The 24,325-nt window shown below is 36.3% G+C and overlaps 2 protein-coding genes across 5 annotated transcripts in view; both read left to right on the top strand.

Moving 5' to 3' along the window:
• RABGAP1L (RAB GTPase activating protein 1 like) overlaps positions 1 to 24,325 on the top strand; it is a 765,821-nt gene that overhangs the window by 265,744 nt on the left and 475,752 nt on the right. The gene's annotated exons all lie outside the window — the stretch shown is intronic.
• Positions 8,903 to 13,789, top strand: GPR52 (G protein-coupled receptor 52). The gene is made up of 2 exons (XM_082704437.1): positions 8,903 to 8,917; positions 10,627 to 13,789. Exon 2 carries the CDS (start codon positions 10,818 to 10,820, stop codon positions 11,901 to 11,903), a length of 1,086 nt encoding a protein of 361 aa, XP_082560563.1. The 5' UTR covers positions 8,903 to 8,917; positions 10,627 to 10,817; the 3' UTR covers positions 11,904 to 13,789.

Below are 24,325 nucleotides of genomic sequence, written 5' to 3'. Positions count from 1 at the left end.
ATTTTAAAAATTTAAAAAGAGAAACCTCATTAGCTGAGAATTGCAGCATCCATGAAAGTGAGGTTTTTAACAGACTAAACTTTGGTGATTTTTACATTACTATGTTGCTAATCATATAAATTTCCTAAGATGCATGGTCAGGTGCAGATAATGTGTTTATTTCAAGAATGTACTTTAAAAAAGATTTTATTTATTTATTTGACAGACAGAGATCACAAGTAGGCAGAGAGGCAGGCAGAGAGAGAGAGAGAGAGAGAGGGAAGCAGGCTTCCTGCGGAGCAGAGAGCCCGATGCGGGGCTCGATCCCAGGACCCTGAGATCATGACCCGAGCCGAAGGCAGCAGCCCAAACCACTGAGCCACCCAGGCGCCCCAAGAATGTACTTTAAAAAAGGAATTTGGAAGGAGATGGCAATTCAGTAGAAAAGTGGAAGAGTTGTGATTAATTTCCTAACCTCAACAGGTTACTTGTGGGTATAGCTTCTTAAGGAAAAATGATTAAACAAAAAGTCTATTGATAATAAGAGTATGCTTACCTTTACTGTATGAGCTTTAAATGAATAGCTATGTACTTTTAATGGTTCATCTTTAATTTCTAGCTTTCATACCCAACTTTCAAATGTGGGAGTTACATCCATTTTACAGATGGAAGCTGAGACACGTGGGAAGAATGACATACCCACAGCATCACAGTTAATGAGCAGTGCAGCAAGCTTGCCCTGCTCCCAAATCTGGCTTCTGCTAGAGCCTATATTCCCTTCTTTAAGTCATAGTTTTCTCATGTCTTCAAATTTAGTAAACATTTATTTAAAATAATAGCCTAACTTAGGGAAAATGTAAAGAAAGAGGTACTATGCGTGGTTTGATTTTATTGCTCTGCATACTATTTTTGACCTATTAATTTGATCTTAATTATATATTTTATTTGAGGGTCTCCCCCACTCAGAGTTAAACATACATGTAAATTAGTATTTTCTTTCTCTGTTTTCCTCTGTGACTGATTAAAGATAATGAAATTTCTCGAAAGTTTTGCTTTCTTGGCCAGTTTTGTCAGATCCCAGCTAGCTAGGGCAGTCTCACAGTGTTGTATAACTGGCATTTAATAAGAAGTCTTTTCTCACCCAGTGTCTCACTTGCATCTGGGCTGTTGTGTCTGTGAGTGCAACCGCTGAACCATGAGTCAGGTAGACTGATTGAGAGGGTGTGAAAGTAGACATAGGATAGATGGACGTATTCTGTCTTATAGGATCTGTTCTTTTAGACATTACATTAACTTTCACTCTTGATGGGACATTGCTTTGGAGGATTATGGTATTTTTCTTTTTAAACATCAATATATATAATTTCCTGGAAACAACTCAAGTAGTTCAGGGCTCTAATTTGGTGGTTTTACAAAGAAATGGAGCACTTAAAACATGCAAGTGCAATAATAGCTTTCTCATTCTTTGTGGCTATAATTTACATATAAGTGAAATGCACAGATCTTAAATGTCACATTTTGATGAGTTTTGATATAGATGCATGTATGTTACCCACAGACACCAAGATATACCATGTTTCCATCATCCTTAAAAGTTTTCTAATACCTCTTGCTGGTCAAGACACACACACACACACACACACACACACACACATGTCCACACCCCATATGAGGGAACTATGTTCTGTTTCTTTCATCAAAAATTAGTTTCACCTATTCCAGAATCATATAAACATATCACAGTTAGTTTATCTGTTACCCTGGTGATGGATAGATGGATTGTTTTCAGTTTGGGGCTATTAAAAGTAAAGCTGCTATGTACATTTTTATACACATTTTTGGTGGATATATTTTTTCATTTTGATGGGTTGGAACTAGTGAGTAGATTTGTTTTATGTTATAAGAAACTCCCCCAACTGTTTCATGGTATTAAAAGTTGGGCCATTTTTGAGGATATGGAGAAAAAGGAATCCTCTTTCCCTGTTGGTGGGAAAGCAAACTGGTACAGCCACCATGAAAACCAGTGTGGAGGTTCTTCAGAACTACCCTATCATCCAGCAATTGCATTACTGGGTATTTACCCAAAGAATACAAAAACACTAATTCAGAGGAATACATGCATCCCTATGTTTATAGCAGCGTTATTTACAAGAAGCGGCCCGATTATTTATTGGTCGATCCATGGATAAAGAAGAGGTGATATGTGTATATATGTGTGTGTATGTGTGTGTATATATATACACACACACATATAATGCTAATCGAAACAAGTCAGTTACAGAAGGCCAAATACCATACGATTTAAGAAAGGCAAAAAGAGGGGCACCTGGGTGGCTCAGTGAGTTAAAGCTTCTGCCTTCGGCTTGGGTCATGATCCCAGAGTGCTGGGATTGAGCCCTGCATCCAGCTGTCTGCTCCACGTGGAGCCTGCTTCCTCCTCTCTCTCTCTGCCTGCCTTTCTGCCTACTTGTGATCTCTGTCAAATAAATAAATAAAATATTTAAAAAAAAAAAGAAAGGAAAAAAGACAAACAAGAAATAGACTCTTAATTATAGAGAACAAACTGATGGTTACCAGAGGGGAAGGAGGTGGGGGATGGGCAAAATAGGCAATGAGGTTTCAGGAGTGCCCTTGTCACTAGCACCAGGGGATGTATGGAGTGGATGAATCACTATATTGTACGCTTGAAACTAATAGAACAGTGAAGAAAATCATATTAAAAAGTTGGGCCATTTTACATTACCACTAACAATTTTTAAGAGTTTGAATTGTTGTGCATTCTTACCAATATTTAGTATTCGCAGTGTTTTAATTTTAGCCATTTCAGTGGGCAGGTAGTTGTAGCTCATTGTGATTTTACTTTGCCTTTTCTTGATGACCATTGATGCTGAGCACTTATTTATTTTGATGGCCATTTGTCTATCTTCTTTGGTGAGGTGTCTGTGACAGCATTTCCCCATTTTTAATTGGGTTCTTTGTATTTTTACTAACAAATTATAGGATTCAGTTTTTAATTTTAGATACAATTTTTTTGTTAGATAATATGTTTTGCTAATGTTTTCTCCTAGTCTTTTGACTTACTGATTTTCTTACTAATATTTTTTGGAAAAGCAGAGTTTTGATTTTAAGCATAATTAATTACATTTTACTTTTATTGTTATTGCTTTCTATATCTAAAGAGATCTTTGTCTACTGACATGTTATGAAGATTTTCTCCTTCTAGTATGTTTTCTTTTAGAAGCTACATATTTATAATTTAAGTTTTTATGTTTAGATCTATGATTATCTCAAATATATTTTTGTTTATAGTATGAGGATAGGGTCAAAGTTAATTTTTCCCAGATATCCAAAGTTTTCTAGTAATATTTACTGAAAATATTTTCTTTTCCTCTTGACTTGATTTAGTCTTTTAAAATTCAGTTGGTAAGTTTGGGTTTATTTTTGGACTCTGTTCTCTTTACTGACTTACTTGTTTATCCTTATGCCAGTCTTGAGTACAGTGGCTTTATAGTAAGTCTTAAAATCAGGTTGTGCCAGTCTTCCAGCTTTTAAAAATTCCTTTCCCCAGATTGTTTTAGCTACCCCAGGCCCTTTTTTATTTACGTACAAATTTTAGAATCAACTGTTTAGTTCTACAAATAGCAATAAACCCATAGATTAATTTGAGAAAAACTAACATTCTTAACAATATTGAGTCTTCTAACCCATAAAGGTGGTATATCACTCCATTTACTTAGGGCCTTTTAATTTTATAGTCTTCACGGTAGAGGTATTATACATCTTTTATTAACTTTATTGGTATTTTCTGTAAATGGTTTATTGTTTTAAAATTTTATTTACTATAATTTATTGCAAATATATAGAAATTCAGTGATTGTTGTGTTTTGACCTTGTATTTGGACAAGATTGACTCATCAGTTCTAATTATCTTTGGGGTAGATTTTTAAAGTACTTCTGATGTATGTAGTCATGTCTTCCAATTCCTGTATGGCTTAGCTATTTCTTTTTCTTGCCTGTTACACTGGCGGGGACTGCCAGTACAATGTGCTTGGAAGTGGTAAGAGCAGAGACATCTTTGTCTATTTTCATCTTAAAAAGAAAGCATTTACTCTTTCACCATTAAATACCATTCTAGCTACAGGTTTTTCCATGGAGTGTCTTTAGCAGGTTGAGGAAGTTTTTTTCTGTTGCGCCACTCATTTAATATTTGTTAAATATTTGTAATTGTTAATAACTTGTCATAATGAAATAAAGTTAATAATATAAACTTGTTTTCTGTCCTTAGACATCACTAAATCAGTGATTGTATATGTGCTACTTCACATGGTTTTTTTTTTTTTTTTGTAGCATTTAGACCAAGTTGCTTTGATAACTACATTTTTAAAATATATTGATACTGTATGTTGTAGTATTGGTCATTCTTAAAATAAGTCAATAATCATTATCCCCTGCCAGATAGGATTTTTCAGAGCACTAGTCAAATACTCCTATTGAATCGGGTTTAGGTAGAGGTATAGATGAATAATATTTCCCTTAATTTGAATATATTAAGAGTCTAATTATTCTCCTTCTGCAATTAGGATATATACTTTTATAAATTTCTTGTGAAGCTTGAATGCCATTCGGAGGGGTTGCCAGGAACTCTGAGCTTCGCAGAAACTGGTTATTGGTGTTTTTCTGTCTTACAGACTCTTCAAGCTATTTTTATGTGCTTTATATTAGTTTTATTAAACTCTTATTTAGCTCCAGTTTTATGCCCAGTAGTGTAAAGTAGGTACTTAAGATATAATGAGGAATAATACAGGTATTTCTCCTTTTGTGGGGCTTGCAAACTAGTTAGGAAGATATGGACTAGGCCATTACAAAGTACAAGAATGGAATCTGGTCTAATCTGGGAATTCAAGAAAGGTAGCTGTGAGACAGTGGTATTTGAACAAAATCTGAAGGTTGCACCTGAATTAACTAAAAAAGTGTGATAACATAGTAACCAGCGGGTACAAATGTCCTGAGGCAGTAGAGAACATAGCAAATATATGTGGGACAGGAGGATGGGTGGAAGAGGGGGAGGTTTAGCTAATCCTAAACGATATAGAAAAGAAGTAAGATTGGATGAATATGTAGAGAACAGATTTTATAGGACCTGTTAGGACTTTATCTTAAGCGCAGTGTGAAACCACTGAAGTATTTTATTTTATTTTATTTTTAAGATTATTTATTTATTTGACAGAGAGAGATCACAAGTAGGCAGAGAGACAAGCAGAGAGAGAGTGAGAGAGGGAAGCAGGCTCTCCACTGAGCAGAGAGCCCGATGAGTGGCTTGATCCCAAGACCCTGAGATCATGACCTGAGCCGAAGGCAGAGGCTTAACCCACTGAGCCACCCAGGCGCCCCACCACTGAAGTATTTTAAAAGGGTAGTGGTATCATCTGGCTTTCATTTTTGGAAAGAATATTTTGTTTGTTTATGCATAATGGATTGAAGGGAGGTCACAGGCAGCTCAGGAAGACCACACTGGAAGCCACTGCATGAGCCCACACACAAGGTAATGCTAGTTTGCTTAGGGCAGTGACAGTGGAGATGGAGAAAAGTTAACAGATGGGAGGAGTAGTTGAAGAAATAGATACATTCTGTTTCTGGATGTATACACCCTTTTGTACCTTTAAAAATGTTTTTTTAAAAATGCTTTTTATTCTCTATTTGTTTACTTTTTATAATATTATATTGGTTATGTAGTTCTTCTTGATAATCATTACTTACTGTTTATCTTATTTACCATTGATGCTGATATCTTTCTGTTACTTTGCTATTTAGGTCCTATTGAGTAGTTGCCTGAAATGCTTAGATGTTTAATAATGAAATATTGATGCATATAAAAGAATATGTAAAACAGATGTTATAAATAAGAAACCAAACACCTGTGGTGTGTCATCTCATAAAGCTATATTTTTTGCTGTTAGAAGTAATTCTGAAATATCCCAAATAATGATTCCGCTTAGTATTTCCCAGCTAGCATTCCTCAGTTGAAAGGAGAGGGAGGTGGTTGATAATGATTGTAATAAGAATGACAGTAATAAAACACCTAATGGCCCCTAACATGAAGAGAATTATGCCTAATTTAAACACAAAGAATGCTTTGTGTAATGAGCTATGTAAATATATGATATAAATGCCTTTTTGTTATTAGAGCTTCACATTATAAATTAGTTCCTATTATAATCAGATCAGAAAAAAGGTTGATGAAGGACCAAGTCAATCTCTAAAAAAAGAAAATTATCTTGTAAGAACCATTAAAGTTTTTTGTAAGTTGGTAGAAGGAAAGCGGGAAGCTTAGTGGATCAAAGACTCTAGTTGAACTCTTTCTTATATTGTTGTAATACTTTTGAAAGCATGTACAATTATGGATTAGAGTATTCATAGACTCAAATCCCTGTCAGTGATAGTTTTTGGAAATAAATGTGTCAAACTAAAGGAATTTAGTATTTGAATTTCCCTGTGAGACTTTTTTTTGCCATTTCCCTGATTTTGGAAAAATTACATTCAAAGCTATTTTAAAAATATGTAAAATCTAGGGGCGCCTGGGTGACTTAGTTAAGCATCTGCTTTCAGCTCAGATGATGATCCCAGGGTCTTGGGATCGAACCTGTGTTAGTCTCCCTGTTTCTCCTTCTCTCTCTGTCCCTCTCCGCCCCCACGTCCCCGCCCCAAGTAACCTGTTCGGGCTCTGTCTCTCAAATAAGTAAATAAAAATCTTTAGGAAAAAAAGAGTAGATCTTTAAAGAAGATATGTAAAGTCTATCCTTGTAAATGGTTTATTTAGATTTTGGTGACATGGGTAACTTTAATTATTGATAGTGTTTTATTTTTTGATGATTTATAGTAAAGCTTAGTATTTAACTCTTTCTAATATGGGGTATGGGATCTGTCTATATTCATGAATATTTATCAAATATAATTTGTATTTTGAATATTTATTATTATCGTAAAAGAGAATGTTAGTTAATTCTAGTCTTGTTTGATTTTAATGCTTTTAGGTATCTCTAGAAATCAAAATACTTCTCTGTAAAATAGGACCTTCTAGCCTTTTGTATTACATTTAAATATTTACTTTCAAAGCTCAGCTTAGTACTCACTCTACAGTTGTTATTCTAACTTTGTTTATAAATTATTCTGGTAATGAGAAATGTGCTTGCATTCTGTATTTCAGCTAAGCCTCTGAAAATTTTTAACAATAATATGGCCTTCCTGTTGGGCAGTTCAACATGGAGGAAAAAAATAGGGCTTTCTATTATTTAAAAATTACTTTAAGAAACAAAATTGTTGAACACAGGGGAAGAGAAGGAAAGATAAAATAAGACAAAATCAGAGAGGGAGACAAACCATAAGAGACTCTTAACTATAGGAAACTGAGGGTTGCTGGTGGGAAGTTGGGTGGGGGGATGGGTAAGTGGTTGGTGGGCATTAAGGAGGGCACTTGATGGAAGAGCACTGTGTATTATATGCAACTGATGAATAACTAAATTCTACCCCTGAAAGTAATAATACACTCTATTGTTAACTAACTTGAATTTAAATGAAATCTAAAGAAAAAAAAAATCCAGAGGGAGAGAGAGGTTTATCAATATGGTGTTAGGATTGATAGTTTCAGCCTGCTTCAATGCTAGCTTCATGATTCTAGTAGGCAAGTTATACTTACCTTTTCTAGTACCCACCTTCTTCCTTTGAGAAATGATAATGATGGGTACCTACTCCATAAAGATTTAAGGTTTTTATAGATAGAAAATATATAAAGCATATAGCATTATGGTTGGCACACAGAACGTGCCTAACAGATGTAAGTTATCTTCCATTTTCATTTTAATTTTCCTTATTTAATTCTGAAATGATTTGTAAATTAGTTCTAAGTCACTTTAAAGGAAAGTGCTGACCCCATGAAAAATAAGCTTAAAATAGAGAATGTTTGTCTGTAGTACGTCAAAATAAATGGAAATGTTTTTCATCTCCACCAGGTTAAGGAGCTTAATTTGCTTTCTTCTAACTTGGGCATGAGTAGCTCAGTCACTATATGACAGAGTTCTTTGACTCTGAGTGTTTTTCATATTAGGATAAAGATTAGAGTAAATGCCTATTTTACCTATTTCTAATACCTACTTTTCAGAATTCACATTTAACCTTAAGTATTTGCCCAAATAGATTTTAGCATAGAAGTGTTAGTTCCACTGCTTTGTTTATACAGTAAAATACATTAAATTCAACAATTTAGTGTGGGTATGGCAGGGATTGGAGAGATTATTAAATGACTTCTATTAATCAAAATATAACTATTTTAGAGAGTAAAAATAGTAGCTATATCACTTGAGTTCACGAAGACTTAGCTGATTTTTAATAATTAATACATTTTTTCTGCCAGTGAGCATTAGATTTCTGCTGACTTTTTAGTGTCAGAGTACCTCATGGTAGTTTCTCTACAGGGTTTAAAGGTGTATCCCAGTGCTTTTTTGTTTTTGTTTTTTTCTGTACTGCCCATAGGAAATAATCTTTACAAATGCTATAAGGAGACTGCCTCTAGAGAGTCACATGTGCCATTAATATGTTATAAGGATCGGTCAGTTGCATTGTCTTCTCTTGTCAATCTTGATCGGAGCTTGCCGAGTAAGTCTATAAGCCTGCATGTGCCTGGCAACTGTTACCTAGTGACAGTTTCAGCTGCAGTAGCCATTGGCTGTGCTGTTGATTGGGGCAGGAGGACCGAGTCACCTTTCTGATGGTGAGTTCTTCTGCATCAGCTCAGGATGAGGAGGAGGAGCAGGGCTCCGGCTCAGGTGGAGGCAGTGATACTGAGAGATTGTGAATTATCTACCGACAGCATCCTGGTGACTGCATCGCAGTGAATCGGACTTCTGAAGCAAGCAGCCCAGCCTAGCAGCTGGTAAGAGTGAATGTAGGTGAGAAGCATTGCCTTATTCCTGTAAGAAGAGAACTATTTTGTGATAAGTGAAACTAGGAATGTGCAAGGAGGAATATCCTGTGGATGTTACAAAAGAAGAAAGACTTCCCTGAATGACTTGGTTGTGCATGAGAAAATAACTTTCAGAAGAATGCTTTCTATTAAGCTGCTGCTTTGTTCCTGAAGGAAATGTTTTTTATCTAATGCAATGTTATTTCTTCAAGAGGGATGACAACAAAGACTGACAGGAAACTCTCTCAAATACCTGTACTTTAAAAAAGATTTTTGACAAATGTTCACTTGATAGCAGAATGACCTTGGAAGCCTTTTGGATGGATTCTATCCTGCAAGCCTCTCAGTATTTCACACTGTAGGATTTAAACTCATCTTGATGCTTTAGAGGTATTTTAAAATAAGACCATCTTATAACCTACCTAATGGCCCCTGTATTAATTGAGCACTTGCTCAAAATAGAACACAGTAATAGAAGAGGCATTTTCTTAACATATGGCTGCTATGTAACTGCAAATATAACAAAGAAGGTAATTTTCCACTTTCAGAAGATTTAGTCAAAGTAATGATCTAATGTGTTAATCCTTTGATGAAAATAGAAGAGATCTAGAGACAGAGACTACGAAGCCTACTAGGAATTCCTGAGTAATAAATAATGGCAACATTTCTGGTCAAAGAAGCTCAGAGTATATAGGAAAGTTTCTGTTGCCTGAATTTCATGTATCCTTACATATATATGTGAGATATAGGTGTGCTTGTGAAGGTGAGAATAACTTTGAGCTATGTATTTTATGATCATGCTCCATTGTAAGGAAGGTGGCATATCAGATAATGAAAGTTACTTTTAGTTAATGATGCTGAAATTAATAACAGTTATTTATTTTCCCTTGGAAAAGGAAAAAGTATAAATTACATTGTTGGTGGTAGCACTAGTAATTGTGATGAGCTAAAGCTGTTTTCATCTGAATGCTTAGAAGACTGCATGCAGAATTAAAACTTTAAAGTTTATCGTCTTTTGTCAGGTGTTAACATTGTATATAACATATACAATGTTATATTGTATTTGTATATTATCTCCCCTACTGGAAATAGGCTTTTATTTCTTCATGAGAGTTATAAGGCAATCTGGAGTCTTTTACCTCGGTTCTGCTCCTTTGTGCCCAAGTATAGCTGAGTCTTTTAGAATTAACCTTGTGTCTGTGTTTTTGGGGGATGTGTGTGGGGTTAGCTCTTTTGAGAAATGAGAGATAAATAGATCATAAAGTTGATCCACCAGCATCAAACCCTGAACTGAGCCCAAAGACACTCTTTGCTGCAATGAACTTTTTCTTAGATTTGCAACTAGATCTTAGATCTTAATTATTTAAATTGTAAAATATGAATCCACTTCTCATCATAGATGAAGGAGGAAGCCTGAGACAATTTAAGATTCTTTTTTTCTCATTTGTTCTAGTTGATCCCTAACAAACTACCTTTCTGAGGAGACCAAACAGCCCACAAAGGCTTTTTTTCCCTTGGCAATAGATTTTTTTTTGGCAGATCTAATTTTTCATAGTGCAAGGTATTAAGAACTCCATTTTCTCTAGAAGTTCCTGTGTCTCGAGAAAGTTGTTTGAGAGCACCGGAGGAAGCTAATCAGTGACCTTTTTTCACCTCCTTTCTAGCTTACCTCCCTTTCTTCCCCCCCAAAGTTGAGATGTGTCACTGCTGCACTGAGCTGATGAAGAGGCTTGAGCACTCTCTGGGAGGCTTAGCTGTGACAGAAGCGCTGCCGCTGTCTCCCGAAGCTGATCCCAAGACACTAATGTGCAGAGTTTAACACATGCTGGACAGGGCACCTGCTTGCTGGAGCCTCGGCTGCACGCTCCCTTAATTCCAAGCCATGAACGAATCCAGGTGGACTGAATGGAGCATCTTGAACATGAGCAGTGGCATTGTGAATGTGTCTGAACGTCACTCCTGCCCACTTGGATTTGGCTACTACAGTGCAGTGGATGTGTGCATCTTTGAGACTGTTGTTATTGTCTTGCTGACATTTCTAATCATTGCCGGGAATTTAACAGTCATCTTTGTCTTTCACTGTGCTCCACTCCTGCACCATTATACCACCAGCTACTTTATTCAGACGATGGCATATGCTGATCTTTTCGTTGGAGTGAGCTGCTTGGTTCCAACTCTCTCACTTCTCCACTACTCCACAGGTATCCATGAGTCACTGACCTGCCAGGTTTTCGGATATATCATCTCCGTTCTAAAGAGTGTTTCTATGGCATGTCTTGCTTGCATAAGTGTGGACCGCTATCTGGCAATAACCAAGCCTCTTTCCTACAATCAACTGGTCACCCCCTGTCGCCTGAGAATTTGCATTATTTTAATCTGGATCTACTCTTGCCTAATTTTCTTGCCTTCCTTTTTTGGCTGGGGGAAACCAGGGTACCATGGTGACATCTTTGAATGGTGTGCCACCTCTTGGCTCACCAGTGCCTATTTTACTGGCTTTATTGTTTGTTTACTTTATGCTCCTGCTGCCTTTGTTGTCTGCTTCACTTACTTCCATATTTTTAAAATTTGCCGGCAGCACACCAAAGAGATAAATGACCGGAGGGCCCGATTTCCCAGCCATGAGGTGGATGCCTCTGGAGAGACTGGACACAGCCCCGACCGTCGTTACGCCATGGTTTTGTTTCGGATAACCAGTGTGTTTTACATGCTGTGGCTCCCTTACATAATTTACTTTCTTCTAGAAAGCTCCCGGGTCTTGGACAATCCAACGCTGTCCTTCCTAACAACCTGGCTTGCTATAAGTAATAGTTTTTGTAACTGTGTGATCTATAGCCTTTCCAACAGTGTTTTCCGGCTAGGCCTCCGAAGACTGTCCGAGACAATGTGCACATCTTGTATGTGTGTGAAGGATCAGGAAGCTCGAGACCCCAAACCTAGGAAACGGGCTAATTCCTGCTCCATTTGAAGAGAACTATATAGAAATCAAATGTAATCCGAAAGGGGTTTTGGATTGTATTCTAGATTCATTTGCCACTAGAGAAATATTTACTTGAATAGTTGACTATGAGATGGAGAGACGAGAGGTTTCTTTTTTTTCCCTCTTTTTCCACGGTGGTGGTGGGGGGAACTAGAGAAAAGAATGTATAGAGGGCAATCTCATGAGATAATTATAGTGTGTGAATATAAATGTACAGTAATAGCAAAATTAAGCACTGAGGATGAAAAAAATATTGAAAACAGTATCTCAGATCTTCCACAGGACATGAGCAAAGCCCCTCGGCATCTCTGTCTTCTCTGACTGAGCTCTCCTCTCTGTCTTAGCCTCTCATTCCGTCTGTCTATGTCTCTCTCGTCTCTTTGTGTTTGTGGAAGTTACTTACATAAATTGCCCTTTATGGGAAAATGCTACATATTATATATGTGGCAATGTACATTTTTTTTTGCATCAAAGCATACTTTTACATACGAATCTGCAATCTATAAGTGGTTTCTCCATGAAGGATGCGTAGTAAGCATTGTATTTTATTACCTGCCACATAACCCTTTTGCTTGTGTTTTTATACTATCCACAGCATAAAATTTCTGCTATAAACAAAAAGAAACAGTATTTTTGTTCCGGCTAAAATTATGCTTAGCCCCCACCCCCACCCCCTTCTGACAGCCTGCTCTTTCTTTTTCTCTCCATTTTTCTTGATCTGCCTCCTTCGGTACCTTAATCCAAAAGTGTCTTAGCTAATAAAGAATCTACCATATAAAACAATCATAATGTTAAATAATGTATTCCTTCCAACAAAGCAATCTATAGCTCATTTCAGATACTGTGTTAAATATTCTTAATAGCTTTTGTAAACATTTTTATCTGGTTCCTTTTCATTCAGTTCATGTGCCCAAAGTGGTATCTTTTTTTTTTTTTTTTTTTTTTGCTTTAATAAAGCTTTGTTTTTCTTTAAGAAAATCCACAAATAATTCTAATGCAGATGCATAGTATTCACCAGAAGTGAGATATTGATTGCCCTTCGGACCACACTCTATGTGTCCCCCTTTTCTTTCCCCCTTAAGAGTAAATATTAATCTTTTTGTGTTAGGTCTACAAAGCTTAGTGTTGCGTCCACCAATCATTTGTATGATATGCATTTGCATATACTATATTTTTTACAACAAAGAAAATGTAAATTATATCATGTGATCTGTGCCTAATGTTTTCTTAGCACAATATATAGATCAATGTTGCTTAAGTCATCAACATTGGAAAAAATATACAAAAACTTCTTTGAAGAGAAAATTACTTTTGTGTAGTTGTTATTTAGATATTTATATTAGACCAAGCTGCATTCTTAGTACTGCTGAGAATATGATATACTTAATTATCAAATACAGGTAAGAGCTGTCAGTATTTTCTTTTGTAATGATCTGTTTTCATATACAAAGATTAAATTAACTTATTTTTTAGTGTGCTACATGGACTTGTATAATAAATTATCAGGGGTTTAGATGTAGCAAAAGGGCATTTGGGGAATTAGTAGTGAAGCAGGTGTGAGTGGTAAAACATCTGAATCTTACTTTTTTACTATAAGTTTCCTGCCTGACAGATATTTTAAAGTTTATATCAAACTACTGAGTATTTTTCTTCTCAGCATTTTGATTTCTTTGTTTTATGAAATGCATTTAATGAAATGTGCCTATGACTTCAAATTGGAAGCCAACTGTGTTTGCACACTAGTGGTTTGACTTCAGAGGTCCTTTAATAGAAAATGTCATCATTTTATTGAGGTTGTTCTGAACCCATGTATATTTTTAAACATGTAAGAAAGGTTTAAAATAAAGAATAAAATAGTATTCTATATATCAAAATCAGACTTTGTTTCAGTTTAATGAACACTCGCTTAGAATAAGACTTTGCTTGTTTGGGAATCAAAATTTAATTGTTTCACATTTCTGTGATTTGGATTTTGTATATTCTTATCTCTGTTTGCCAGTGACATCTTGGATAAGTTGAGATGAGCCTTTTAGGTTCAGACCAGTTCAAGAAAAACAAAATTCAAGAAAGTATAATACTTCTGACTTTTCAGCTGTCACAAATAAAGTCTTCAACATGATATGCATTATTTGGTAATCATATTTTTATTCCTTTGGTCTGTAAATATACTTAGAAAGGATTCAGTAGGTGTCTGTAGAGGAAACCTGAGGTTGTGTTTATTGCATTTTCCACTTCTGGCTTTTCCTTTTGATAATTAATAACAATATGTGTCCAGTTTTAACAGTGTTAAGTTGTACATATAACATTTAATCCTCATTATACTAACCCTTTCAGATAGGTACTGTTATTATTCTTACCCTAGAGATGAGCAAACTAAAGAAGGGTGACTAATGCCAGGTCACTTGGTTAGTCCGCAACGGAGGTTCATTCACACTCAGCTGGGTTGGAGACAAAGCCTGTGCATTGAACCACTGTGCTGTACTGCTTTTTTATTTTCTTTTTTCTTCTTTTCTCTTCTCTTTTCTTTCTTTCTTCTCTTTCTTTCTCTATTTCTCTCTTCCTTCCTTCCTTCCTTACTCCCTCCCTCCCTTTCTTTTCTTTCTTTCTCTTCCTCAAAAGCTTTCACACCTTTGTACCTCTCTCTGTCTGTACCTTGTCCTTACAAAATTTCTCTGAGTTTTCTTTTTCCTTGCCTAAATCTTTTGCTTTAGTCCTTTCCATGTTTTGTGATATCATTTCCCTTGATCTTACACATTTCTTTTATTAAAATACCAATCTAGTAGGCCCAAACTTGCCAGTTTACTCTATCATCAAACTGAAGCCCCAGGAAAGAGCATTTCCTTGACATTGCCTTTATTCACATTTGTTAAGTTTTTGTTGAATAGTTTCTTCAGATCTCTATAAATTTCTTATAGGAAAAAAATATGTTTTGGTGAAGGAGAGTAGAGAAGGAAAGCTTTACTCTGAGCTACAAGGCTTACAGTAATGGCAAGTTCTGGATTTAGAGTTTTCATTTGTTTTTTTTTTTTTAGTCTTTATTAATTTTTTATTTTTTATAAACATATATTTTTATCCCCAGGAGTACAGGTCTGTGAATTACCAGGTTTACACACTTCACAGCACTCACCAAAGCACATACCCTCCCCAATGTCCATAATCCCACCCCCTTCTCCCAAACCCCCTCCCCCCAGCAACCCTCAGTTTGTTTTGTGAGATTAAGAGTCACTTATGGTTTGTCTCCCTCCCAATCCCATCTTGTTTCATTTATTCTTCTTCTACCCACTTAAGCCTCCATGTTGCATCACCACTTCCTCATATCAGGGAGATCATATGATAGTTGTCTTTCTCTGCTTGACTTATTTCGCTAAGCATGATACGCTCTAGTTCCATCCATGTTGTCGCAAATGGCAAGATTTCATTTCTTTTGATGGCTGCATAGTATTCCATTGTGTATATCTACCACATCTTCTTGATCCATTCATCTGTTGATGGACATCTAGGTTCTTTCCATAGTTTGGCTATTGTGGACATTGCTGTTATAAACATTTGGGTGCACGTGCCCCTTTGGATCACTACGTTTGTATCTTTAGGGTAAATACCCAATAGTGCAATTGCTGGGTGATAGGGCAGTTCTATTTTCAACATTTTGAGGAACCTCCATGCTCTTTTCCAGAGTGGCTGCACCAGCTTGCATTCCCACCAACAGTGGAGGAGGGTTCCCCTTTCTCCGCATCCTCGCCAGCATCTGTCATGTCCTGACTTGTTGATTTTAGCCATTCTGACTGGTGTGAGGTGATATCTCATTGTGGTTTTGATTTGTATTTCCCTGATGCCGAGTGATATGGAGCACTTTTTCATGTGTCTGTTGGCCATCTGGATGTCTTCTTTGCAGAAATGTCTGTTCATGTCCTCTGCCCATTTCTTGATTGGATTATTTGTTCTTTGGGTGTTGAGTTTGCTAAGTTCTTTATAGATTCTGGACACTAGTCCTTTATCTGATATGTCATTTACAAATATCTTCTCCCATTCTGTCAGTTGTCTTTTGATTTTGTTAACTGTTTCCTTTGCTGTGCAAAAGCTTTTGATCTTGATGAAATCCCAATAGTTCATTTTTTCCCTTGCTTCCCTTGCCTTTTGCGTTGTTCCTAGGAAGATGTTGCTGCGGCAGAGGTCGAAGAGGTTGCTGCCTGTGTTCTCCTCAAGGATTTTGATGGATTCCTTTCGCACATTGAGGTCCTTGATCCATTTTGAGTCTATTTTTGTGTGTGGTGTAAGGAAATGGTCCAATTTCATTTTTCTGCATGTGGCTGTCCAATTTTCCCAGCACCATTTATTGAAGAGGCTGTCTTTTTTCCATTGGACATTCTTTTCTGCTTTGTCGAAGATTAGTTGGCCATAGAGTTGATGGTCTATTTCTGGGTTCTCTATTCTGTTCCATTGATCTATGTGTCTGTTTTTGTGCCAGTACCATGCTGTCTTGATGATGACAGCTTTGTAATAGAGCTTGAAGTCCGGAATTGTGATGCCACCAACGTTGGCTTTCTTTTTCAATATCCCTTTGGCTATTCGAGGTCTTTTCTGGTTCCATATAAATTTTAGCATTATTTGTTCCATTTCTTTGAAAAAGATGGATGGTACTTTGATAGGAATTGCATTAAATGTGTAGATTGCTTTAGGTAGCATAGACATTTTCACAATATTTATTCTTCCAATCCAGGAGCATGGAACATTTTTCCATTTCTTTGTGTCTTCCTCAATTTCTTTCATGAGTACCTTATAGTTTTCTGAGTATAGATTCTGTGTCTCTTTGGTTAGGTTTATTCCTAGGTATCTTATGGTTTTGGATGCAATTGTAAATGGGATTGACTCCTTAATTTCTCTTTCTTCTGTCTTGCTGTTGGTGTAGAGAAATGCAACTGATTTCTGTGCATTGATTTTATATCCTGACACTTTACTGAATTCCTGTATAGGTTCTAGCAGTTTTGGAGTGGAGTCTTTTGGGTTTTCCACATATAGTATCATATCATCTGCGAAGAGTGATAATTTGACTTCTTCTTTGCTGATTTGGATGCCTTTAATTTCCTTTTGTTGTCTGATTGCTGAGGCTAGGACCTCTAGTACGATGTTGAATAGCAGTGGTGATAATGGACATCCCTGCCGTGTTCCTGACCTTAGCAGAAAAGCTTTCAGTTTTTCTCCATTGAGAATGATATTTGCGGTGGGTTTTTCATAGATGGCTTTGATGATATTGAGGTATGTGCCCTCTATCCCTACACTTTGAAGAGTTTTGATCAGGAAGGGATGCTGTACTTTGTCAAATGCTTTTTCAGCATCTATTGAGAGTATCATATGGTTCTTGTTCTTTCTTTTATTGATGTGTTGTATCACATTGACTGATTTGCGGATGTTGAACCAACCTTGCAGCCCTGGAATAAATCCCACTTGGTCGTGGTGAAAATCTCCAAACAAACAAAAGCCCAGGGCCAGACGGCTTCCCGGGGGAATTCTACCAAACATTTAAAGAAGAACTAATTCCTATTCTCCTGAAACTGTTCCAAAAAATAGAAATGGAAGGAAAACTTCCAAACTCATTTTGTGAGGCCAGCATCACCTTGATCCCAAAACCAGACAAGGATCCCACCAAAAAAGAGCTATAGACCAATATCCTTGATGAACACAGATGCGAAAATACTCAACAAAATACTAGCCAATAGGATTCAACAGTATATTAAAAAGATTATTCACCACGAGTTTTCATATTTTATCATGTTTCGCATGCAACTCGAAGGCAAGCCACTTAACTTCCTTTTGACATATTTTAACGTGTTTATATAATAAGATAATACTTATTTTGAAACTACTCTTTTTTAGATTAATGTGTTTTAAAAATAGAAAGTGTAACCATTATTCTCATCATTATATTGTATTCGTTGGTAATTATCCAATTCGGTTCTAAGTGACAGCCAAACAGTAACGCTGTAGTTGATTACTGGTAATTCTATTATCTGTAGAGCCATTTTAAAAAAAAAAAGATTTTATTTATTTGACAGAGAGAGATCACAGGTAGGCAGAGAGGCAGGTGGGGGGAGGGGGGAAGCAGGCTCCCTGCTGAACAGAGAGAGTCTGATGGAGGCCTCGATTCCAGGACCCCAAGATCATGACCTGAGCTGAAGGCAGAGTCTTAACCCACTGTGCCACCCAGGCACCCCCTGGGGAGCCATTTCTAAAGTTACATAGTGTTGGAAGCCTTTATAACCCATGTGTATGAAATCTGACTGAAATCCTGGCCTGCAGAAGCCATTTGGCCCTAGGTAAGCTACCAGGTCCTCAGTTTTCTCATCAGTAAAATCCAGAGACTTATACCTTACTGTTAACGCTGGATTTGAGGACTGAACAAGGTAATGTAGTCTATGTGCCCAGCAGGCTCCTTGCTCATAAAAAACGTTCAGAATGTGAGCTCCTTGTTTCATTGTGGCTGCCATATTTATTGCCATCACAATTCAAAGATCACTAATTCCAATTTAAGAAAGTTACATTTTATAACAGAATTAATCCATTGAGTTTAAGAGTTTCCTGAAATGGCATTTTTTTAATCTGTTTAAACTCAGATTTTGGCTTAAATTCAAATTTTTTTAAATATAGAGAGCTTTCATAATTTCTGAAAGCTCATTTTCCAGGAATGTTATTCATGAAGACATTTGAGATGAAGGATAAATTAGCAAGCAGTTGTTGGGAAGATTCTGAGACTGACTTACCTTCTTACCTGATTGTATTAAAAGATGCCTAACATTTTTCTTTTGTCAGGTTGGCAGTAGTAGGAACAGATTGTTCAGGAATGTTTTGCCATTTGTCTTTACATTTTCGTTTTCTTGACTTACTGAAATGTTATATACATGTTACCTGGAAGATACAAAGATGAACCAGCAGGTTCCTTGTACATATAGCACTGATTCATAAGTTTAGAAATAAATGAAGTTGTTGCCTTAAAGGACTTTCTTCTGTCTCTTTCCACCCTGGGAGGTAATCATTAGAGATGAAAAAGATGTAAGTGTGCGATAAATAAAGGAGGTTAAGGTGTGAAGAATTTGCTAGTACAGTGTGTTTAGGTTGGGCCATCACAGTGCACAGGAGCTTGTGTTACTGAGTTGATGTGATATTCAGATGTGTAGATTTCAACAGGTGCTCTTCTCCCTGAACAAAACTTTTTTTTTTGGATTAAGAAGAATATGTAGAAAATGGCATACTCTACAACCAAATATGTAGACACTGAGGAAAACTAAAATGCTTAGAAAAGAAAACAACAACAACAAAAAAGATCCCCTTTTCATTGTTTCTCGTAAATGGGTTTATCCAGTGCTAGTTTTGCTCTATTAATTTAAAATACTCATAACCTTGTTTAATAGTATAAATGGTTGTGTCTTAAAATATTAAAAGTGATGTGATTGGCTCTTCTTTATTCATGTCCTGTTTAATTTTTTTTTTTTTTTTAGAATGAACAATTACTTCTTTTTATAGTCAGAAAAAGAAAAATTGTTCTGTTAAAAGAACACTGAGGGGTGCCTGGGTGGCTCAGTTGGTGACGTGCCTCTGGCTTAGGTCGTGATCCCAGGGTCCTGGTATTGAGCCCATACTGGACTCCCTGCCCAGTGGGGAGTCTGCTTCTCCCTCTCCATCTGCCCCTCTCCCCCACTTGTGCTCTCTCTGTCTCTCTCAATAAAATAAATAAAAATCTTTAAAAAGAATGTTGGAAAGAAAAGAATGCTATTTTAAAAATATTTTGAAGGGCACCTAGGGTTAAACGTCAGACTCCTGATTTTGGCTTGGGCTGTGAGACTGAGCCTCTGCGCTCAGCATGGAGCCTGCTCAGGATTCTTCCTCTCCCTCTGTCCCTTCCTCCACTCCTGTGTGCACTCCCTCTCTCAAATAAGTAAACAAATCTTTTTAAAAAATTAAAATATTTCGACATTTTGCAAAACAGTTTTTGTTGATTCTATAAGTAGCATTATCCAATTATGTCTCAGAATTTTTCTTTTGAATCTATATAGTTTTCTTTTTTTTTTTAATTCCAGCTAGTGAACACGTAGTATCACATTAGTTTCTGGTGCACAGTATAGTGATTCCGCAGTTTTATATGCCATCCAGTGCTCATCACAGATGCACTCCTCAATCCACACCATGTACTTACCCCTCTTCTCTGTAACCGTCAGCTCTCTACAATTAAGAGTCTGTTTCTTGATTTGTCTCCCTCATTTTCCCCCTTGGCTCATTTCTTCTGTTTCTTAAGTTCTGCATATGAATGAGATCATATGGTGTTTTATCTTTCTCTGACTTACTTTTGCTTAGCATTGTACTCTCCAGCTTCACCTATGTTGTCGCAAATGACAGGATTTCATTCTTTTTATGGCTGAATAATATTCCATTATGTATAATATTCCATTACATATAATGGAATATTATATATATGGGTGTATAAATATACATAATCCCCTTCATATGTGTATATGTATATACATATATATAATCTCCGTGTGTGTGTGTGTGTGTGTGTGTAATCTCCTTCATCCATTCACTAATCAGTGGACACTTGGGCTGCTTCCATATCTTGGAATCTGTTGTAATCTATTGTAGACTATGCTGCTATGAACATAGGGGTGCATGTATCCCTTTGAATTAGTGTTTTTGCATTCTTTGGGTAAATACTCTGTAGTGCCATTGCTGGATCATAAGGTAGCTCTACTTTTAACTTACATGATGTTCTCTACAGTGGCTACACCAGTTTGCATTCTCACCAACAGTGCAAGAAGGTTTCTTTTTCTCTACATCCTCACCAACATCTGTTGTTTTTTGTGTTATTGATTGTAGCCTTTTTGGCAGATGTGAGGTGACAGCTCGTTGTAGTTTTGATTTGCATTTCCCTGATGGTAGGTGATGATGAACATCTTCCCATGTGTTGGCCATCTAGATGTCTTCTTTGGAGAAATGTCTGTTCATGTCTTCTGCCCATTTGTAACTGGATTATTTGTTTTTTAGGTGTTATATTAGTTCTTTATATATTTTGGATACTAACCCTTTTATCAGATATGTCATTTGCAAATACCTTCTTCCATTTCAGGTTGTCTTTTAGTTTTGTTGATTGTTTCTTTTGCTGTGTTGAAGTTTTTTATTTTGATGTAGGTCCAATGATTTATTTTTATTTTTATTTCCTCTGCCTTGGGGACCTAGCTAGAAAAAAGTTGCTATGGCCAGTGTCAGACATAACTGCCTTTGTTCTCTTCTAGGATTTTTTTTTTTTTTTTTTTTTTTTTGGTGTCAGGTCTCATATTTAGGTTTTTAATCCATTTTGAATTTACTTTTGTGTAGGCTGTAAGAAAGTGGTCCAGTTTCATTCTTTTGCATGTTGCTGTCTAGTTTTCCCAACATCATTTGTTCAAGAGACTGTCTTTTTCCCATTGGATAGTCTTTCCTGCTTTGTCAAAGATTAGTCGTATAGTTGTGGGTTTATTTCTGGGTTTTCTATTCTATGTTGTTTATCTGTGTCTATTTTTGTGCCCATACTGTCCTGTTTTGATTACCACAGTTTTGTAATATAACTAGAAGTCTAGAATTGTAATGCATCTGGCTTTGCTTTTCTTTCTCAAGATAGCTTTGACTTCAGGGTCTTTTGGGTTTCCATACAAATTTTAGAATTGTTTGTTCTAGTTCTGTGAAAAATACTCTTGGTATTTCGAAGGGATTGCATTAAATGCAAAGATTGCTTTGGGTAGTGTAGACATTTTAACAATATTTGTTTTTCTAATCCATGAGCATGGAATGTCTTTCCATTTCTTTAAGATAGTCTATATAGTTTTCTGATTTCTGTAGTATTTACTTCAGAGTAAATTTTCTGAGAAATTTGATTCAATATTTGATATTCTTGAATTGTTTTTGCTTTAACACAGTGAATACAAATGTATCTGTGAATACAGTACAGACTAATGCAGTGAATGCATTGCAGCAAGAAATGACTAGTGCACTTGTCTGAGATTATACCAGACATAAATAGTTGTTCATGTATAAACTCTGTAAAATAAAACTGTAAAACTTTACTTGAGTTCCTAAGAGAGTTTCAAGTTTAAAATAGGTATTGTTAGATTATACATTTTATACTAATAGCCTTTTCATAGTTATTTTCTTTACTCTTTCTGGAATTTTACAATTAAAAATATTAAATTGGTAAAATTGATATTATAAGTGACAGATTTGGGGAAGATTAAAAGAATTTCTGAAAAAGCAGGTAAAAAATCCTGAACATCCTTGTTTAACTTTTAAGATATTTAAATTTAATTTAAGTTAAATTATATTTACATTTTTCTTATACTTATTATTTGGTCAAGGAAAGGATGATTCATATTTTGGTTTTTGGAATTGCTTGAAGTTACCAATTTTAAAATAGATCATAATTTCCTGTTTGTAAGAAAATAACTTCTGTATAATGTATACCTAGGTTTAGATATAATTTGTATTGAAATTTAAAATTACAGTGAGATAGACATTCAGTTTTTTTTTTTCCCTCATTTCTACAAAGATCTTTAAACTTTACTGGATTTCTAGGTATTTTTATTTGTAAAGAAATCTGGAAAAGTACATTTTGAGGATTTATATTTATGATGTCATGTTACTAAGAGGGTCTTGTGATAGCTTCTGTTATTTCAGTCATCAGTTTCATGTATCAGCTCTTTTTCTAGATATGATTTAATATTTAACAATTGAACAGACTTAAAATTAGAGGACTATGTTGGGATTTACTTTTATAAATTTTGAAGTCCAGGACATCCATTGGTAGCATAGGGACAAATAAAGTGAGGTAGGGGGCAGGGGGTTGTTGCTTTTATCACATTATAAACTTAGGGGGGAAAATTCTGACATTTTTGGTGTGCAGTCGTTGTTGTATATTTAATTACTTTTGCAATAATTCAATGCACACATCTTCTATAGAAGACATATTAAGATTTGAAGCCTCATTCTTGACCAAGATCACCATGATGTCCCAGTTTGGAATATTACTTGGGATATCTTCAAATGATTCAGTGTACCATGAGGAAAATGGAGACACATGTGTGCTTCTCCTATCAAATCTGAGTTTTAAAAAATTATTAGAAAAGTTCAAGTAGAGGCGCCTGGGTGGCTCAGTGGGTTAAAGCCTCTGCCTTCGGCTCAGGTCATGATCTCAAGGTCCTGGGATCGAGTCCCGCATTGGGCTTTCTGCTCAGCAGGGAGCCTGCTTCCTCCTCTCTCTGTCTGCCTGCTTGGTCTCTCCCTGTCAAATAAATAAATAAAATCTTTTAAAAAATATTAAAAAAAAAAAGAAAAGTTCATGTAAAAATTTGAAAAGAACTTAAAGTACTTTTTGAACATATGTAATAAATGCCCTTGACATTATGAATTAGGTGTATTCTAAAAGCTTTGGTGAGTAGGCACTATCTCATTTCACATATAGATATCTGAGATAAGATTTTTTTTTTTAAAGATTTTATTTATTTGACAGAGATCACAAGTAGGCAGAGAGGCAGGCAGAGAGAGGCGGAAGCAGGCTCCCCGCTCAGCAGAGAGCCGGATTCGGGGCTCGGTCCCAGGACCCTGGGATCATGACCTGAGCCGAAGGCAGAGGCTTAACCCACTGAGCCGCCCAGGCGCCCCTGAGATAAGATTTTTAAGTGACCCTAACAAGATCATACAGCTAGACAGAGATACTACTGAGTACATGCCTTGTGTAGCAGTAGATTTATCTGTGATAAGGCTCTTGAATAATATATTTATTAATGGCTGGTGGTCGAATGACCTGACCCTTCTCTCTTGAGTAGAAAATGAAGACTTATTTTGTTGAATAAGTTGAATAAATTTCTTTGTGAAATTTTAACTTTTAACGTATGAAAGGGGAACGATTACCTTAAAATTAACTGTATGTTGCAGATGGGATTTTGAGATCATGGAAAATGTTGTGTGGTTTTTTTTTTTTAAGATTTTATTTATTTATTTGACAGAGATCACAAGTAGGCAGAGAGGCAGGCAGAGAGAGGGGAGGAGCAGGCTCCCTGCTGAGCAGAGAGCCCGATGTGGGGCTCGATCCCAGGACCCTGGGATCATGACCTGAGCCGAAGGCAGAGGCTTTAATCCACTGAGCCAGCCAGACACCCCGATATCATGGAAAATATTAATAAGATATATTATTAGCTCTGCTCACTGCTTTGATATTTCTTAAAACAATTTCTAGCTCATAGAGGATAAATGAAAATTTATATCTTTTAAAAACACAACAGTGGGCGCCTGGGTGGCTCAGTGGGTTAAACCGCTGCCTTCGGCTCAGGTAATGATCTCACGGTCCTGGGATCAAGTCCCGCATCGGGCTGTCCGCTCAGCGGGGAGCCTGCTTC

This window comes from Mustela nivalis, assembly GCF_964662115.1.
Source record: "Mustela nivalis genome assembly, chromosome: 16".
NCBI classification, from domain to species: domain Eukaryota; kingdom Metazoa; phylum Chordata; class Mammalia; order Carnivora; family Mustelidae; genus Mustela; species Mustela nivalis.
Note: the sequence above shows the minus strand (reverse complement) of the source record. Positions and strands in the feature narration are given on the sequence as shown.

Excerpts from the sequence above, each read along its gene's own strand:
- GPR52 (XM_082704437.1), top strand. The coding sequence starts at position 10,818 with ATGAACGAATCCAGGTGGACTGAATGGAGCATCTTGAACATGAGCAGT.